Genomic DNA, 20,153 nt, shown 5'->3' with positions numbered 1-20,153 from the left:
AGCACTTATGAATGTCAAAAAAAATCTACCACCGGTTCGGAAAAACTTCCGTTGAGAAGAATCCGGCAAGAAACTCAACGAGGTATATTTTTTTTAAACAGATTTACAATATTATTAAATGATATGTATACATCACAAGTATTTAAGTAATAATAATCCGAAGAGTTACCTAGCCCTGATTCAACCCGGCATGAAGAAAACTCTAATAATAAAACGTGAACTTGTTGTGTTCTTTAGCATTCCTCGCCGCAGCAGCTGGAGCATTCCGACTATGTGTCAGGAGCAAATCGACGCACGCGCATAAAGGTAAAGCAAGTCGTACCGCGCGCAGCGAGACCTACAAGTAAAACAGAGTTCCGCGGAATGCGCCGCGCCCGGCACGAGGCGCGAGAAGCAACGCTCCTGCCGTAGCCACCGTGATGTTTACATTCCATAGGTACCTAGTATCTATTGGCGTCTGTCTACTGCTATCAATACGAGTGCGCTGCCGGCGCTTTATTTTTGACTGAATACCAATGAACTTACTTGAAATCGTGGAAAATTTAGCATTTACTCACAGGAGTACATAAATCATTCATATCACTGAATATTTGTGGTTGAAATGCTCGGTGGATGCAGTTCACTTTTGTATAGATACTACCTTATATTATTTATTATTTGTACAAATATAAGTGCCATTAATAATTTGTTATGTTTAAAAAGTTCGTTACTTGTTAAATTCTGTAAAAGTAACTCATTGTAAATAGGCCTGATTACTCACTGAGGTAGCGCTTTAGCCGGCAACGTGCACGTGCAACCCTCTATTTTGATATTTTGCGCGTTTGTGAGTAAACTGAACTCGATTGTTTATTTCGATCGATTAAATTGAACGAAAAATTGTATTCGGCTCAGTTTGTCTTTTTATGTCACTGCCAACGCCCAAAAACTGTTGTGTGTGATATGTTTGATAAGGGCTCGGCGTCTTACGTCAAAGTCGTAAAATGTCCAGTGTCGAAATTGCGTCCACATCGTAAGAGGTCCATGTCTTACATCGTCTTAGTCGTGCCACGTCAAGTCTCGGGGTGGCCAAATCGCGAAATGTCAAAGTAGTAAAATGTCAAGCTTTACTAATGTCTATGTCTCGGACGGTCCAAATCGCGAAATGTCAAAGTAGTAAAATGTCAATCTTTACTAATGTCTGTCTCGGACGGTCCTAATCGTGGAATTTCTAAGTATTAAAAAACCGGCCAGGAGCGTGTCGGACACGCCCAAGATAGGGTTCCGTAGCCATTACGAAATAAAAACAAGTAATATTATGTGCGTTATATATAACACATTAAAAAACACTTACTAAGTCTTAAAAATCTATTACCAGAAAAAAGAGCGTATCTTCACGGCACTTACGTCCTTTTGTTGAGAAGCACAGTTTTTCGGCAATAACTCAAAACCAAGTTGAAACCAATTTTCGTTGAATGTTATGTTAGCGTTACTTTTCCATATTATTGCATATTTTTTGGACAAACGGGTTACAAGATAGAGGGGACTCACATTTTTGCTACTTTGGGAGCGATTATTACCGTAAATCTTCACTTAATCAAAAAAGCACTTTTGAAGAAACCTATTATCTTTTTTAAAAGCTGTTGAGAAGAATCCGGCAAGAAACTCAACGAGGAATTTTTTTTTTTTTCATTTCAGTTATTGTATGATATGTATCCCTCCTATTTAAGTAATAATAATCCGAAGATTTACCTACAAAACTAAATAGCGGCTTTGACAAACTCCGTACTCCAAATTTCATTTATGTACATCTTGCAGTTTTCGAGTAAAATGCCTGTGACTTATGGACGGATGGACAGACAGACAGACGGACTTGACGAAACTATAAGGGTTCGTTTTTGCCATTTGGCTACAAAACCATAAAAATTTGTAAATACAAGAAAGTCGCGTGCAGAAGCTGTATAAATATAGACCGCGATAGCGCTGCGCTATTTTGAGGTCATAAGTTTTCAAAAATTCTTAGGTTTCTTATTTAGCCTGTGGGTCACAGGAGTACATAAATCATTTCATATCACTGAATATTTGTGGTTGAAATGCTCGGTGGATGCAGTTCACTTTTGTATAGATACTACCTTATATTATTATTATTTGTACAAATATAAGTGCCATTAATAATTTGTTATGTTTAAAAAGTTCGTTACTTGTTAAATTCTGTAAAAGTAACTCATTGTAAATAGGCCTGATTACTCACTGAGGTAGCGCTTTAGCCGTGCAACCCTCTATTTTGATATTTTGCGCGTTTGTGAGTAAACTGAACTCGATTGTTTATGTTTGATCGACAGTTAATTGAACGAAAAAATTGTATTCGGCTCAGTTTGTCTTTTTACGTCACTGCCAACACCCAAAACTGTTGTGTCTACATAGAGTCATTTTATAATGGGTATGATTTTATTGATCAGATCATCTAATAAATGTGTTTTTGGTGACCTAATAAATAATATTTGTGGCTAAAATAGTAGATCTGTCACCTAAATTGAATCACATATAATAATATTAAACCGGTTACTTAAATATTATTTAAAAATAACTCAGAAATAATATTGAATAATTGAACTGAAATTTGACGATAATGATAATACAATGAATGATTTATAATAATATCTTCTTACAAATTACACCAATTGGCCCAGCCCCAAACTAAGCAAAGTTTGTTCTATATGTGTGCTAAACAACGGGTAGACAGACATACATACATAAACCTATACTCTATAATTAAATACATACAAACATCCAAGACTCAAGTACCTACTACAAAAATTTATACTCATCAAAAAATGTTCGGTTCTGGCACTTCGCCGGCCGCTGCCGCGGCACGTTCGCTTTGCTCGCTCGGCTCGCGCACTGAGGGTCGCAGTTTTACCTAGTTTAGTTAATTACTTAGTTTTACCTAACACTCCTCCTCGCTTCGCTCGTCGTCGTACTTAACCAAACCTGCCTCAGTAGAATAGGTAGAAGCATCTAATTAAGGAACGATCTCTATTCATTACGTGACAGATCTATTATTTTGGTGATCGAATTTTGATGATCAAACTATAATTTATGATACAGGTGTACTAATCTGATGACTCATACTTAGAGACAGATTTGATTAATTTGATGACTAATATATTTCTTAGGGATAGATATAATAATTAGGGTATCGCAGTTTAGTGACAAATCTAATAAATTTAAGTGACAGGAAATATAGTTCCCTTTTATAATGATCCCTGTCGCGCGCCATATTAGCTCTAATACATATGTAGAGTGCTGCTGAAAAGACGATTCAGTAATGTATTTTTTTTACGAAGGTTTACGTACTGTCACAGGAGTCAACGTAGATTGACTCACCACCTTTGTAGTTTATTACCGCCAATCTATGTCAACAAACTTTTGGCGGCTCGCGATTAGGAAATACCGAGCCCAACGAACAAATTGACATGATCCTCATGCGAGGTGCCAAAATGCCGACAATAACTGAAATTAGAACGGAGTCAAGGTGTTAAGAAATATGTACCTGTTGCTAGAGTTTCCGATCGTGAGCGTAAGATACCAATCCTACAGCGCAGCGGCAGAATTCACTGCACGACACGACACTTAGGAATAAATCCGTAGAAGCAAAACAAACGTTCTGAAGCACGGAAAAGTTCGTAGTAGCTTCGTGGAGCGGCGCGCGCGCATGCACCGCGGGTAAGCTCTGGCGCGGGACTGGCTTCATCGGCTGGCTGCGCGCGCCGCTACGCGCTGCTGCTACGGGCCGCCTACGCCGCGTCAACAACATTTACAGGCTACGCTACACAACACAATACACTGACCGTACCACCCTTCCGTAACACCCTGAATCCTGATTGCTAGTATAGTCAGCAGCACTAGTAGATGAGCGGTTGTGGTGCTCATAATGACTCTCTTACCTTGGCAGTAGAGTCGTGTGTAGATCATTTTTAGCACCATAACCACTCATCCACTTCTGCTTCTGACTGTAGGTAGCAACTTGCTATCAGAGCAGGGCGTACGTTATGATGTTATGAAGGTACCAAACCCCCCGCGTGCCGCGTGCCCCAGCTTGCGCTTGCCAACAGTCTTGAAATAGCAGGATATTATTTAGTATTCGTCATAGTGTATTTCATTCTTTCACATAAAATAAATAAATAAAAATGTTCAAAAAAGGAAGAAGGTCTATGTACCATCAACCAATTATGTGGTCTACCACCCTAAAGTTCATAATTGTTTGCACGTCATAAAACATACCAATGGACGTGTCTGTAAACTTAAAAGTGCGACTTTAGCGACATATTCATTTGATAGGAACTTGTTTGAAAATTGGTAGACCACTTATTTGGCTGATGGTACGTCTTGATGTCTTGATAGTGGGTTTTATATCACTGTTTATATACTTAATACTCGTAAAGTTTACACTGGAGAGTTACAGCAACGCATTATCTTTGAATTATTGCTTTTTGTGATTTCATACCTAAAGGTTCCTAATAGCAGCATGCAGCAGCCCAGCTACACCTACTCAACCTTTTTGGGGTTCTTTACCCGAAGGATGACAAAATGAATTCTATTAGTGTCGCTTTGCTTCTGTTTGTCTATCTCAGGTCTGTATCTCGAGAACCGTAACAGACAGACAGATGAAATTAACGCATAATGTTATTAATGACACTACATCAAACAACAATTACTTCATGAAAATTAAAGTATAGTTATTAGAATAGTAATTAATCCCATTAGTTTAAGTAATGTTACTTAGACGCTAATGGAGATAGAATGAAAACAATAGGTAGGTACGTTTTTTGTATTAGGACCACCCAGTTCTTTTCGAGCTCTAACTTTATACTATAGAAGTTACACTGCAATATATAGCAATATCAACAAAATTAAATAATAAAAACCAGTCAAATTAAATGATATTGTAACGAATAACTCACGTCTTAAATCGAGTTTAGCTTGACATGTTTCGGGCTATTTCGTAGCCGTATCCGTTACAATATCTTTTAATATGAGTGAGTCTCACGGTAGTTTCATGTTCAAAAACCTGCAGTCAAGTAAACAAAATTAAAAATAACACGTTTCTTGCGGGACCCCCTTATTTTTTCAAGCTTTTATTTAACTTGCCCTAATCGTTTATTTATTTGGGTCAAATCTTACAAGTTAAATTTGACCCACTTCCAGTAGTCCGATCGACTTGAAATTTAGTAAATTTATGTAAATCTGGTGACAATACAATAACCTGATAGTGATATCCTGATAGTCCAGCCAGGATTGTCTCCACAGGACGGTACCTACTCTTCAACGGTTAATGGCATCGACTTGAAATTTGGTATTCAAATGTAGTTTGGGTGAGAATACAAGTACAGTCAAGAAAAAGTAAAGTCGGTAAAAAATAGCTTGTATTAAAAATGTTTTTTTACAAAAACCTTATTTATTTGTATTATTTATTGTTGTAGCGGCAAAAAACATACGTACACTAGACTAGCTGTCTATCTATTAAGATTCTAGAGACGAAGCTCTGTGACACACAGACAGACGGCCAGCGAAGCGACAGTTAGAGGGTTTGCAGGTCACCCTTTGGGTACGGAACCCCAATGAAAAATTGCAAACACCATCTGTTTAATTTTTTAAATCATAAAAATTAAGCCCTTCTATTTAACTTTAATTCTATACCTACTAAAGCCCCGCTTTATGTTTGACCGATACGAGTATCGCCCCGCTGCTGTTATAATTTATTTGCGAACTTAATGCGATGAATTATAATCAGCCTGCACCCTACACCCCAGCTAGGGTTTCGTTTTTTTCTTGTATTAATTAAGAATACCACGCGAGGTCAGATATATCTGTAATCAAATTTGTGTAAATTAAATACTAATTATTGAAATGGGCTGTTGATCGCGATAGCTGCGCGAGCGCGAAGCGACGTTAATTAAACGCACCGCAGACGCGCGGCGCCGGCGGCAGCTGCTGCGCGCGCGCTCCTCGGGCGGGGCGGGGCGGGGCGGGGCGCGTCACTGTGGCGGAATCACACACCTATATCGATATAGGCAATAGGTCAGTGGGCGGAATCAACCAGTTCATTTCTCTATGATTGCTTCATGCAGTCAGCAGATCTATGATTAAGGGGCGCTATCTGTCATCTTGTAATAATTAGCTTTATCATAGTTTATTGATTAAAGGTGTGGCCAAACCGCTGCTTAAAAATGACAAGTGCGAGTCGGACTGGCGCATGAAGGGTTCCGTACCATTATCTATAGGTACAACATTAGACATACCTAAGCAAAAAAAAGGTAAATTGCGGTTTACGATTTATGACGTATTAAAAAAAACTACTTACTAGATCTCGTTGAAACCAATTTTCGGTGGAAGTTTGCATGGTTATGTATGTACATCATATATTTTTTTTAGTTTTATCATTCTCTTATTTTAGAAGTTATAGGGGGGGGGGCACGCATTTTACCATTTTGGAAGTGTCTCTCGCGCAAACAATTCAGTTTAGAAAAAAATATATTAGAAACCTCAACATCATTTTTGAAGACCTATCCATAGATAACCCGCACGTATGGGATTGATGTAAAAAAAATTGACTTTCAGTTTTAAGTATGAGGAACCCATAAAATTTAATGTTATTTTTTCTATTTTTGTGTGAAAATCTTAATGCGGTTCACAGAATACCTTCTTACCTACCAAGTTTCAACAAAACAAACAAAGTTTTCAACAAAGTTCGTATAGTTTCGGAAAACTAGTGGCTGTGACATACGGACGGACAGAGAGACAGACAGATATAACGGATCCATAAGGGTTCCGTTTTTTGCCATTTGGCTACGGAACCCTAAGAAACCGGTGCGCATACGGTGCGTCACTGCGATTCCGTGCCGTCACCGTTTTTTAAGCAGCTTCACCGCACCTTTATTCATTGATTTATACACTGTATCTGTTCATGCCATATTTAAGCCTATATTATTTATTTTAGAGGTAGTACGATAGTATGTGTAGATGTATTTTTGTTACGTTTTAATATTCTGATCCACTGTTAAATGCACCAACTGCTGTAAACTAGTCCTTCCTTCTTTCTGTAAAAAGGTTGCCTGGAACGTTCTGGAAGTGATCGCTCTTAAGCGATAAGGCCGCCTATTGCTTACCTTGTCATTTTCTCTCTGTGTACCTGTTTTTTGTATCGCTTACAATAAAGAGTCATTGTATTGTATTGACCACAGCACGGTGACATTTACGTCGACCGATGAGCGTTGTTATAAGATAAATATTTTTTTACTATGATGAGGTTCCATAATATGTGGCACAGTGATCCAGCTAATTAGTACGGCAGGACAAAGTGACTAGGCCTATTGCAGGGAAGGGCAGTATATAGTTTCCTCCCACCGCGTGCCCCGTTTATATATTCATTTTAGATAGGTAAGTACCAAGTTTTTATAGTACCTACGTAACGTTTACCGCTTATTAAATAATCGATATCCAATCATGTAAGTTTTATTTTTCAACTATTTTTTGCCCGGGTTTCGCCCGCGTGGAACGCGGTTACCTATCGCGCGCTGTTCCCTCGGGTTGTAGTTGTTTTCCTTGAAAGTTTGAAATACAATTTACTAGCAACCAGAATTTTTTTTAATTTTTCCATCCACCAGTTTAGATTTTAGAAGGGGGACGCTCGATTTTAATGAAAATTTGCACTTTAAAGTTGAATATTTCGCAAAAAAATCAAACCCCTGATGGATTTAAAAGACCTATTCAACGATACCCCACACTATTGGGTTGGATGAGAGAAAAAAATCACCCCCACTTTACGTCTATGGGAGGTACTTACCCTAAAAAAACATTTTTTTATATATTTTTATTGTACCATTTTGTCGGCATAATTTACATAATATATCCGTGCAAAATTACAGCTTTATAGTCCCTGAGAAAAGCCGCGGACGGACGGCCGACGGACAGACAGACAGACAAACAGACAGACATGGCGAAACTATGAGGGTTCCGTTTTTGCCATTTTGGCTCCGGAACCCTAAAAATGAAATCACATTAATACTGCTGATTGTTCGAATATTCGAACTCAAACCTAACAAATTGTTAAGTTACTGCGTAGGCACTAGGCAAGGCTCTGTGTTATGTTAAATTACTTTTTTTACGACGACAAGAAGGCCTAGTGGTTAGAGAACCTGACTACGACACTTGAGGTCCCGCGTTCGATTCCCGTGTCGAGGCAGATATTTGTATGAAAAATACGAATGTTTGTTCTCGGGTCTTGGCTGTTTAATATGTATTTAAGTATGTATCTATATCTACATAATTATATTTATCCGTTGCTTAGTACCCATAACACAAGCTTTGCTAAGCTTACTTTGGGACTAGGTCAATTGGTGTGAATTCTTCCGTGATATGGATTTATTTATTTATTATTTCTTTTATGAACGTCCCTACAATGTTGTTTCAATAGGCCGCAATTGCTAGCGGTGAGGGTTATCGGTAAAAATAGAAGCGGTAAAATAAACGAACTTATTATTAATTTGCAAGATTGTTCGTCAGAGTCGGAAAGTGACACTCCATAGTGTTGAATAAATTATATTTTAAAATTCAAATAAGACTTTCAGTTCGATAGCGTAACGTTTAAACCAACAAATAATGCTATTGCCACTTTAAGCACTAGGTATACATATACACGCAAAAGTATCAATAGTTTGCGTAACAGTAGGAGGGACTCTAGTTCCGTCAGTTTGGCATCTGCCATTTGAATCATGTTAGAACAAATAGAATATAACGGTAAAGGAAAATGGTTCAAAAGGTTTCAAGTTACTGAACCGCACCGCACTGGCCCCGCGTGACCTATGTATGGCTATGGCCCAAGCCCTGCAGAGGGGCGTATATAGATAAATACCTATAATACATATATTTTTAGGACCACTAGTGTTTTAGGTATTCAAATTTGCAGCCTCCAACAAGCTGTGTTAAATTAAAACGTGACTAGGTACACTGAGTTCAAAACGTTGAAATTTCTTTACATACCTAATAGGTAGGTACTTACTTACTTAGATTACTACTTTACGGAAAATAGGTATGCATGAGGAGTTCACAGGACGAGACAACGGTGTCATGCTTACTTACCTACCTACCTATATAGAGCAAAATTAGACATCAAACTAACGGCTGTATAGGCTTAGCTCCTTTCGCCCAACTTTCGCCTGAAGGTATAATGACCTTGGGATGACCTTAAAAAAAGCTTATAATTTGCAAAAACCAAACTTTGCTCTGACTTTGCTAATGCTAATTTTAATCAAGGCGATACACTCATAAGTTTGTAGGTAAGTACTTAATTTTACAACATCTTCTGGAAATATTAATGATTAATACTTATTTTATTTATTGCTTTATTAATGATTCAACAAATGGAATACTTAGGTAATTATACATTTATGTACAATTACAAAATCATGATAGTGTGCTAATTATAATTTATTAATGTAAGATACTCACCGACTAATTCATAACTATATTAATTTGCTATTTGTTTATTCACTAATTCTAATTACCAATAATGAGTGGTTTTTGCAAGTTGCGCACAGTCTCAAACGAATCACAAACAAAAAAAAAATAGTGACAGTTGACGTTGACGTACACAACTGACAGACGACAGTTGAGTTGAAGTTGAAGTAAAGGAGTCGGTCAGAGTCAGAGCGCATCGAGCGGCCGTCAGCGGCCATTTTATTTTAGTATCGTGTTGTGATTTGTGATGTTAAGTTCAGTTCGACCTGAAATCGTGCCACAGTCGTTGCATTAATAACGAATTAACTATTGTTATTGGGTGTATTCAAATACAATTATATACGCGAATATGGAACTGGTAAGTTAATATCTTTTATTCACACCAACTGTCAAAAACTAACCTAAATTCATTTTATTGCAAGATTGTATTGTATTTCTAGTTGCCCCACAATTCCCATGACCAAGCCGAATATTATTATTTACGGCAAGCAAAATCATTGGGCTCAGGCCTGAAATATCTGTTTTCCTAAAACTTCTATTTTGTCAACTTTCGCAAAATGTGTGCTATTTAAAATGTGTACACACTCAGAAAGTCGTCTATTCATAATGCTTACATTCCTATAATATTAATATTACCATAAGTTCTGCTTTTCTGGTATGTTCACTAATAATAGGCTATTGTCTTATTAAGTTTGTTTTCCCATGATGTCTGCTTTATTTTCAAATCAATGTTCTAAATGTATAAAAGGTTTAATACTCTTAAAATTAAATTTAAAATGATAATGATATTTTAGGTATGATAAAGATATTTTAGGTAGGTTGCATGTTCATGATTGCAGACATTTTTGGGAGTAAGACTTTTCGGGAATGCACAAAAAAAGAAGGCGGATATTTTGAGGCTGCAGACATTTTGGGAATAAGTAGGTACTTTCTGCAAAGCAAACATTTTACAAAAACTGTAATTCTTGAAGACAGACATTATTAAGCTAAAATTTTGAGCTGACATTATGCAAAAGACGTGGTGACATTATGGAAAAGTAGACATTTTGGGAAAAATACATTTTAGGAAAATGGACATTTCAGGCCTGAGCCAATCATTGACAATACTTATCCAATTTGTATATCAATTGTTAACTAATGAGAGATGGTTTTTTGCATTTATCCATGTATTTTTTAATAGGAAACCTAGTTTTAAGTTGCTAAAGCCTGTTGACGGTGTAGTGACCACTGCTCTCGGGGCTCAATAACACTTAAATTGGAGAAAAGTGTATGAGTATAGTTTTTTTAAGTTAAGATAAAAAGACCTTAACTAAGCTGTCAGTCATTGTGTGCCAGGATTCTATGCAAACCACCATGCAAACTAAACCATCATTGATGTACTGCGCTGTTGATCATGTAGACAATTTCAGTATTCAGTATTCAGTATTTATTTATTGCAACACCTTTTACAAAAATTTATAAAAAATGATGCCCTGTTCTTGAAATATTTTTCTAGGTACCTACTAGCTCATAGTCTGTGCCACAACACCTTAAAGTTTGCTTTAAAGCGTTTGCCTTAAAGTTTGAGGTAGTATCAAAAATACACGATGTATAATTTACCTTAAGATTGGTTTTTAGGAATATTTTTGTATTTTTTATTTCAATTCAAAATTTTTTGTTACTTTTACGGTTGTCGCGTAAAACCTATATCGAAAATACAAACTGAAATATAGATGCACAGAAAAACCAGAAAAATAAGACCAGCGCTGGGAATCGAACCCAGGTCCTCGGCATTGCGTGCCGTGTGCTATACCGCTACACCACCGCTGGACAACGATACAAAAAGATTCCAAAAAACCAATCTTAATTTGATTGCTTAATAACAATATCTCTTGTCCGGGTGAGCGGTTAGTTCCGATGGAGTGCCGAAAAGTTTCTCGATGAGGGCTACGGCATAGATGTCGCTAGTGTCGCTGCTTAAGTGGCTAAATAAGAAACAACACAAGTTGAGATATGAGGTGCATAGGAGAAATTCGTGTCTGTATCGTTGTCCAGCGGTGGTGTAGCGGTATAGCACACGGCACGGAATGCCGAGGACCTGGGTTCGATTCCCAGCGCTGGTCTTATATTTCTGGTTTTCCTGTGCATCTATATTTCAGTTTGTATTTTCGGTATAATTACCTGTCAATTTATTTTCAGCATGTATATACTTTTTACATAACCAGCACTAGTAGGGGCCAAATTATTTCCTAAATAAATAAGGTTCTGGCGCTTCGCCGGCCGCTACCGCGGCGCGGCGGCTCGCGCGTTGTGGTCGCAATTGTACCTAATGCTCCTTCTCGCCCCGTTCGTCGTCGTACCTAATTTTTCGGTGCCAAATTGACAGTAAAAGTTATTTAGCAATGAGAATGAGTATCATCTATGTACACTGTAGTTAATTTGCTGTGGAGTCAGTATTTTTGCTGTGCAGTCAGTATTTTTGTATAGTTTGTGTCGATGTATATTTTCGAATTATCTGCAGTACTAGTTTTGCTATATTGTATTAAAATAATTTAATTGATGTGCAAAGGTACAAATACAAAATACAAATACAAAATTTCTTATATAAATCATGAGAATAAATGATGGCAATTATATAATTATTAATTAATTAAAAACCCTGTCGTGGTATCAGTTGCAGGGCGGAAACACGAGCGCGATGCAGCTGCCTGGAATGCAGGCCATGCAGGCCATGCAGGGAATGCAGGGCATGCAGGGCATGCAGGGCATGCCGGCAATGCAAGGGATGCCGGGCATGGCAGGCATGCCAGGGATGCCGGGGATGCCGGGCATGCCGCTGCTGAGCGGGCTGGCGGGCCCGGCGACTGCGGGCAGCGCGCCGGCAGGTAAGCCCCCGCGCCGGCGGAGCGCGAGGCGTGAGCTGTGAGAGCGCACTAACGCCGCGTGCCTGCTCGCTGTTGCAGGCCCCGCCGCCGCCGCCGCCGCCGCCGCCGAGCCGCGCGCTCTCCCTCCCGCCACGCCCCCAAAGAGAGCTCTCCTCAGTGATCAGTGTTTCTGCTTTCTGTTTCAGACTAGATATAAGTTAGGTTATTGGTATTGGCTTAGGCGGAGCGCCGCGCCCGCCGCCCCGCCGCCGCCGCAGCACCACACAACGTACTTACCTTGCATACTCCAGCCGAGCGCGCGCGACTGGGCGCGGCCCGCCGCCCGACCGCCCGACCGCCTTGCACGGAGGACTGGCTCGTCCCTCTTGGTTTCCTTAGATACAAATCTATCTGAATGAGAATGTGCGATCGAGGGCGTAAATCAAACGAAAGAATGGGAAGCGTTTTGCCGCTTGCGCGTTCAATAGAAGGCAGTGCTGCCTCCGAACTGTCGCGGGTTTGATGCGCTGCCTCTGTTTTAAACTTGTTCGATGTGTCATGTGAGGGACCCGTGCTCTGATCGCGCACGTATTTACATCAATATTTGCTTCTAAACGACTCTTAAAGGCGTTGCATATACGTACTTAGGTAAGGTACTCAAACAAAGACTTTATTCGAAAAAAAAAATGTTTAAAGATGTACGAGAGTCAGACTATAGTTTAGCACATTGGCTACAGGTACAGGGATTTAGTTTATTTTTTTCGAAAAAAGCATTTTTTTATAGATTTTCTCGACTGAATGAAACGAAGTCGACGAACTATTCCGCGCAGTTGCGGTACACGCGGTGCCTCTTCTATTTTTCTGTACCTATGCCCTATGTCTTAGTTTTTATTTTTATTTTAGAAGAGTTTTTGAAATAAACACGCGTAATCTCGAACATATGTTTTGTTGAGAAGAAAAATTTCGGTGCAAATCCGTACGCTACATGCGGAGTGCCCTCACACCGAACACAAGTTTGAACGGAGACCCAGCGCATCAAACCCGTGCGCATCTGAACTCTGAAGCCAGCACCGCCAGGCACCTACTGTCGCGCGCGCAAGCGGGAACGCGCGGAAGGGAAGCGTCGACGGATGCGTGACCGGTGCGAAAGGGTTGGCTCCTGAAGGCCTTACTTGCATTTAGCCTTGCCGAGCAGACCACCTTAGTTGTATTATTTTTCTATTATTGTGTAGACGGAATGACTTGGCTGTAAAACGACTTAATGTCATAATGTTTTAGTAGGTAAATAGTCCGGTCTATGGTCTTGTAAATGGGTATGGCCGCGAAAAGTTGTACTTTTTGTTTGAAGCTCGCACTTTACTCCTCGTAAAAAAATAATACAAAGGTATAATGACAAACGACAGAGATTAGAGTTAATGCAGGTCATTCTCAATGGTTCGCGGAACACATGATAGAGGATTTAATATATGGATATAGATTAAATATTGTATGCAACTGTATGTAATTAGGCCTTAAAACACTCATGTGACCCTATTATGAAGGACCCCTATTACGATACAGTCCATACGACATACAAAACAGTATTGATTAAGCACCAAAAACCTGATGAAACGCTAAAAAGTTGGCAAAAAACATGAATTTTAGTGTTACCTTGCAGAACTTAAACGCGTACAAATTTTTAAAGAAAATAAGTACACATATAAAACCAGGCTCAGCAAACTTGGCAAGAAAACGCCTTTAAACTAGTTAAGCTAACAATCTGTTATCTGAATATTTCAGGATATAAAACGTGTTTAAGTACGTGTTCCCGAAAATGGTTCCAAACGAAACACACTTTATATGCATGGGAAAATTTTGTTTCTTATGTAGCAACAATGTTCTAGGTTTTTTAAGACGGGCAATACTACTAGTATACTGGTAAAACTTTTGAATCGGGTAACGTTTCATTTGTCTACACAATTGAAGGTTTTTTGCAACAAGGAAAGGTGAAATTTGGAACGATGAAATTGTTAGTGGAATTTTTTTGCGAGATATGTATTGAAAATAAGTGTAATTGTTATTCTATTCGAAGTATGGATTGTTTTCCTTATTTATTATGAAGGCTCACGGCAGTAGCTTCATAAATATCGGCTGTAAAGCAATTTTTTTTTTTCATTTAATGTGTTACGGTTTGTGCGTTATGTGTGTTACGCTGTGAGTTGCGTGTGTTACGTTGTGAGTTATAGTAACACATTGGATCCTACATAAAGGCAAATCCACAACGCTTTATTATTTAAGTATATTAAGAGCGAGACAAAATTCAAATTTTAAAATTTTAATCTTACTTAATCAATTGAGACATGTTTGTTGCTTGTTATGCTGAGATAATAGGCATCATAATTTATAGAATAGTTTCTTTTAGGGTCGCCGTCATCGAAATCGATGAGGAGGACTATATATACTCAGATAAATTATTTGTTATTAATAATTAAACCAATTTTACCACAATCTTTTCGGTGAAGGCAAATATCACGAGGATATATGCAACACACATATAGTGACTCCAACAAAAAAGACGGTGGTTGTGGTCAAAACTTAGCAAAATGTCATCGAAAAAATAAAAAAGGAACTGACAAGAACCTTCTCATTTTTTGTAGTCGGTTATAAAAATCACATGTGAACGTACCTTATTCGTGTTAGTGTGTTATTTTTTCCAGTGTGTTAAGGTACAACTTTTCGCGGCCATACCCAAATTTACCTATTCAATCAAGACCTTACACAATACAGTCATTCTGCCTACTTGTGCATTTCACGATCTAGACGTTTCGCTATGTAAGTCTTCCTGAAACTTAGACAATTTTGTAACCATGGCATCAGATAAACAAGTCATTTCACATACTCGGCAGTGTACTACTGAGACGTTTCGAATCGGCATTAAATTATTAGGCTAAATGCGAGCGAGGTCTTCGGGTCCCGACCCGTGCGAAAGAGACCGGAACGATCGAGCAGTTCGCACCCGGGCCGGGCCGCGCGGGGCGAGAGAGACGAATGCCTGGTTGTGCGCGTGCGACCTCGCTCCCGCTCGCGGGGGGGGGGGACGCGCGGGCCGCACTCACCGCCGTCTGTTGCAGGGGGGGCCGCGCCGCTCTACGACCTGCAGCAAGTGGGCGACGTCTACTCCGGTGAGTGTCTGTCCGTGTCTGTATCGTGTGCGGTCCTCACCACACGTACTTCACGTACTGTCTCGTGCCGCAGGGCCGGGCGCCAAGTGGTCGCAGCTGCCGGCGGCGCTGGGCGGCGCGCTGCCGCGGCTGGCGGGCGACGCGGCCGACGCGGTCGCGCGCGCCAAGAAGTACGCCATGGAGCAGAGCATCAAGATGGTGCTCATGAAGCAGACCCTCGCGCACCAGCAGCAGCAGATGGCCAGCCAGCGGACGCAGGTCCAGCGGCAACAGGCGCTCGCGCTCATGTGCAGGTACTGACACACACACACACACACACACACACACACACACACATACACACACGTTGGTGCTTCATAAAGAAATAATGACATTTTAGTTTTCGCAATTTAGATATTTTTATCAATTATGCACTAGCTTTTGCCCGCGGCTTCGCCCGCGTGGAATTCGATTATCGCGCGCTGTTCCCTCGGGAACTGTCCATTTTTCCGGGATAAAAGTAGCCTATGTCACTCTTTGACCCATAAACTATCTCTATGCCAAAAGTCACAGCGATTCGTCGCTCCGTTTCGACGTGAAAGACAAACAAACTTTTTATATTTTGTGACGAAATTCTTTCCACTCTTTTATACTAAATGATATTCTTTCTACAATATTTTGTGGAACCGCGTCGATGATGAGAACGATGCCGGGAGGCTCCCGCCTCGGCCGGTCGAGCCCGTGACCCCCGAGCTGAAAAGACCTGAGCGGCGCGCGGGCCGGGGGGGGGGGCGGGGGCGGGGGCGGGGCGTGGCTAACGTAACGATTGTCCTCTGCCGCAGGGTGTACGTGGGCTCCATCTCGTTCGAGCTGAAGGAGGACACGATCCGCCAGGCCTTCCTGCCGTTCGGGCCCATCAAGAGCATCAACATGTCGTGGGACCCCGTCACGCAGAAGCACAAGGGGTTCGCCTTCGTGGAGTACGAAATACCGGAGGCGGCCCAGCTCAGCCTCGAGCAGATGAACGGCGTCATGCTGGGCGGCCGCAACATCAAGGTGGTCGGCCGGCCCTCCAACATGCCGCAGGCGCAGGCCGTCATCGACGAGATACAGGAGGAGGCCAAGCGCTACAACCGCATCTACGTGGCCTCCGTGCACCCCGAGCTCAGCGAGGCCGACATACAGAACGTGTTCGAGGCCTTCGGACCGGTCACGCACTGCCAGCTGGCGCACGGCGCGCAGCCCTCGCGACACAAGGGCTACGGCTTCCTCGAGTACGGCACGCTCGGCGCCGCGCTAGAGGCCATCGCCTCCATGAACCTGTTCGACCTGGGCGGCCAGTACCTGCGCGTGGGCCGCGCCATCACGCCGCCGCACGCGCTGCACGGGCCGCCCCCCCCAGGCCATGCCACCGCCGCCGCCGTCGCCGCCGCCGCCGCCACCGCCAAGATACAGGTACGGCCGCGGCACCCTCGGGCCCCCGCTGTTTGATGAATACCATTTTTTTCCTCAAGCTTAACCAAAGAAAAAGTGTATTTACACAATTATATGTAGTTGAATGCCAAATTTTAACTCTCTACTTCACCTGGAAGTAGTTAAATTTTGATGATGAGCGAATAAGTACAGTCGCCAGCACCAATATTTGACAGAACAAGCGTGCATAAACATCTGATACGACTCTATTTCTACGGCCGGAAGAACGTGTCAGATATTTTTGCACGCTCCGCTGTGGCAGATATTAATGCTGGTGACTGTACATATATCAGTCGGTGATATAAATGTTTTTTTGGACATCAAAATCTCATAAAAAGGTTTCTTTTATTGAAATTCAGGATTCCGTAAGTAGAAGATGATTTTACGAGACTCCTGAAATTGGAAGTGTGAGAATCTCTGAAAAAGTTGTAAGTCAACACACTGCGGCGTGTCTAGCTAGACGTTTGGACCGAGATGAAAATGATATTTTTTTTTTCAAATTTTCGTCAATAATTTTATATACTTTCATGTTTATTCGGATACACGAAAACTATAGCGAGATAAAAAAAATACGTTTTTCGTAGTGACACCGTAGCGGGAGGGTGTGTTGTGTATTGTGTACACTCGTACTACAGATGTATGGGGTGTTTGTGTGCGCAGGCGATGGACGCGGTGGCGCACAACGCGGTGGCGCTCGGACTGACCAAGCTGTCGGCGCTGGGGGTGCCGCCCGCCGCCGCGCTGCCCACGCTGGCCGCCGGCTGCCCGGCCCGCTGCCGCTGCCGCTGCCGCTGCCGCCGTCGCGCCGCCGCTGCCGCCCTGCCCCTGCCCGCCCTGCCCGCCCTGCCGCCGCCCGGCGTCGTCATCCCGCGGCGCGCGCCGCGCCGCCCCAGACCCAGCCCGCGCCGCCCCAGCCCCAGGTGACTATACGCTCGGACTGACTGACCGAGCTGTCGGCGCTGGGGGTGCCGCCCGCCGTCGCAATAAAAAAAAATCCCATAAATGATGATTTAGATGTAGGTATGTATCGCGCAGAAATAACTCTGTATGTGTTCAGTTCCAGGGTCACGTTCCGGTGTCAGAGGCGGGGCGGGCGCGGGCGCGGAGGCGGGGCGGGCGCGCAGGCGGCGCTGCAGCGCAAGCTGCTGGACTCGTCGCCCGACACGCTGCAGCAGCAGGAGCGCTGTCCATCTCGGGGCAGAGCGCGCGCCACCTCGTGATGCAGCGCCTCATGCGGCGGCGGCGCTCGCGCACGCTGCTGCTGGCCGACATGGTCGCGCCGCAGGACGTCGACGAGGCGCTGCACCTAGAGATACAGGCAATAACACACACACTAACACACACACACACACCGGTAACACTCTCGGGGCAGAGCGCGCGCCACCTCGTGATGCAGCGCCTCATGCGGCGGCGGCGCTCGCGCACGCTGCTGCTGGCCGACATGGTCGCGCCGCAGGACGTCGACGAGGCGCTGCACCTAGAGATACAGGCAATAACACACACACCAACACACACACACACCGGTAACACTCTCGGGGCAGAGCGCGCGCCACCTCGTGATGCAGCGCCTCATGCGGCGGCGGCGCTCGCGCACGCTGCTGCTGGCCGACATGGTCGCGCCGCAGGACGTCGACGAGGCGCTGCACCTAGAGATACAGGCAATAACACACACTAACACACACACACACCGGTAACACTCTCGGGCAGAGCGCGCGCCACCTCGTGATGCAGCGCCTCATGCGGCGGCGGCGCTCGCGCACGCTGCTGCTGGCCGACATGGTCGCGCCGCAGGACGTCGACGAGGCGCTGCACCTAGAGATACAGGCAATAACACACACACTAACACACACACACACCGGTAACACTCTCGGGGCAGAGCGCGCGCCACCTCGTGATGCAGCGCCTCATGCGGCGGCGGCGCTCGCGCACGCTGCTGCTGGCCGACATGGTCGCGCCGCAGGACGTCGACGAGGCGCTGCACCTAGAGATACAGGCAATAACACACACACTAACACACACACACACACACCGGTAACACTCTCGGGGCAGAGCGCGCGCCACCTCGTGATGCAGCGCCTCATGCGGCGGCGGCGCTCGCGCACGCTGCTGCTGGCCGACATGGTCGCGCCGCAGGACGTCGACGAGGCGCTGCACCTAGAGATACAGGCAATAACACACACACTAACACACACACACCCGGTAACACTCTCGGGGCAGAGCGCGCGCCACCTCGTGATGCAGCGCCTCATGCGGCGGCGGCGCTCGCGCACGCTGCTGCTGGCCGACATGGTCGCGCCGCAGGACGTCGACGAGGCGCTGCACCTAGAGATACAGGCAATAACACACACACTAACACACACACACACCGGTAACACTCTCGGGCAGAGCGCGCGCCACCTCGTGATGCAGCGCCTCATGCGGCGGCGGCGCTCGCGCACGCTGCTGCTGGCCTACATGGTCGCGCCGCAGGACGTCGACGAGGCGCTGCACCTAGAGATACAGGCAATAACACACACACTAACACACACACACACACCGGTAACACTCTCGGGCAGAGCGCGCGCCACCTCGTGATGCAGCGCCTCATGCGGCGGCGGCGCTCGCGCACGCTGCTGCTGGCCTACATGGTCGCGCCGCAGGACGTCGACGAGGCGCTGCACCTAGAGATACAGGCAATAACACACACACTAACACACACACACACCGGTAACACTCTCGGGGCAGAGCGCGCGCCACCTCGTGATGCAGCGCCTCATGCGGGCGGCGCTCGCGCACGCTGCTGCTGGCCGACATGGTCGCGCCGCAGGACGTCGACGAGGCGCTGCACCTAGAGATACAGGCAATAACACACACACTAACACACACACACACGGTAACACTCTCGGGCAGAGCGCGCGCCACCTCGTGATGCAGCGCCTCATGCGGCGGCGGCGCTCGCGCACGCTGCTGCTGCTGGCGACATGGTCGCGCCGCAGGACGTCGACGAGGCGCTGCACCTAGAGATACAGGCAATAACACACACACTAACACACACACACACACCGGTAACACTCTCGGTTGGTGTAGTCTGTATGTGATGTTAATGGGTATCGTGGTGTGTGTCTTAGGAGGAGTGCGGCAAGTGGGGCGGCGTGGAGCGGCTCGTCATCTACAACGAGCGCCAGAGCGAGGACGACGACCCCGCGCACGCGCTCGTCAAGAT

General features: G+C 44.1%; 1 protein-coding gene across 1 annotated transcript; it reads left to right on the top strand.

Moving 5' to 3' along the window:
• Window positions 1-9,621: 9,621 nt before the first annotated feature.
• Window positions 9,622-20,153, top strand: hfp (Poly(U)-binding-splicing factor hfp; the record flags this gene model as incomplete). Its single annotated transcript, XM_074104491.1, is given in 10 exon segments — window positions 9,622-9,853; window positions 12,149-12,359; window positions 15,449-15,499; window positions 15,573-15,792; window positions 16,321-16,933; window positions 17,612-17,741; window positions 17,772-17,871; window positions 18,009-18,130; window positions 18,133-18,269; window positions 20,059-20,153. Coding segments are annotated over 10 exon segments (1,688 nt in total), but the record flags the coding sequence as incomplete, so codon positions are not given.

This window comes from Choristoneura fumiferana, chromosome 21, assembly GCF_025370935.1.
Source record: "Choristoneura fumiferana chromosome 21, NRCan_CFum_1, whole genome shotgun sequence".
NCBI classification, from domain to species: Eukaryota; Metazoa; Arthropoda; class Insecta; order Lepidoptera; family Tortricidae; genus Choristoneura; species Choristoneura fumiferana.
Note: the sequence above shows the minus strand (reverse complement) of the source record. Positions and strands in the feature narration are given on the sequence as shown.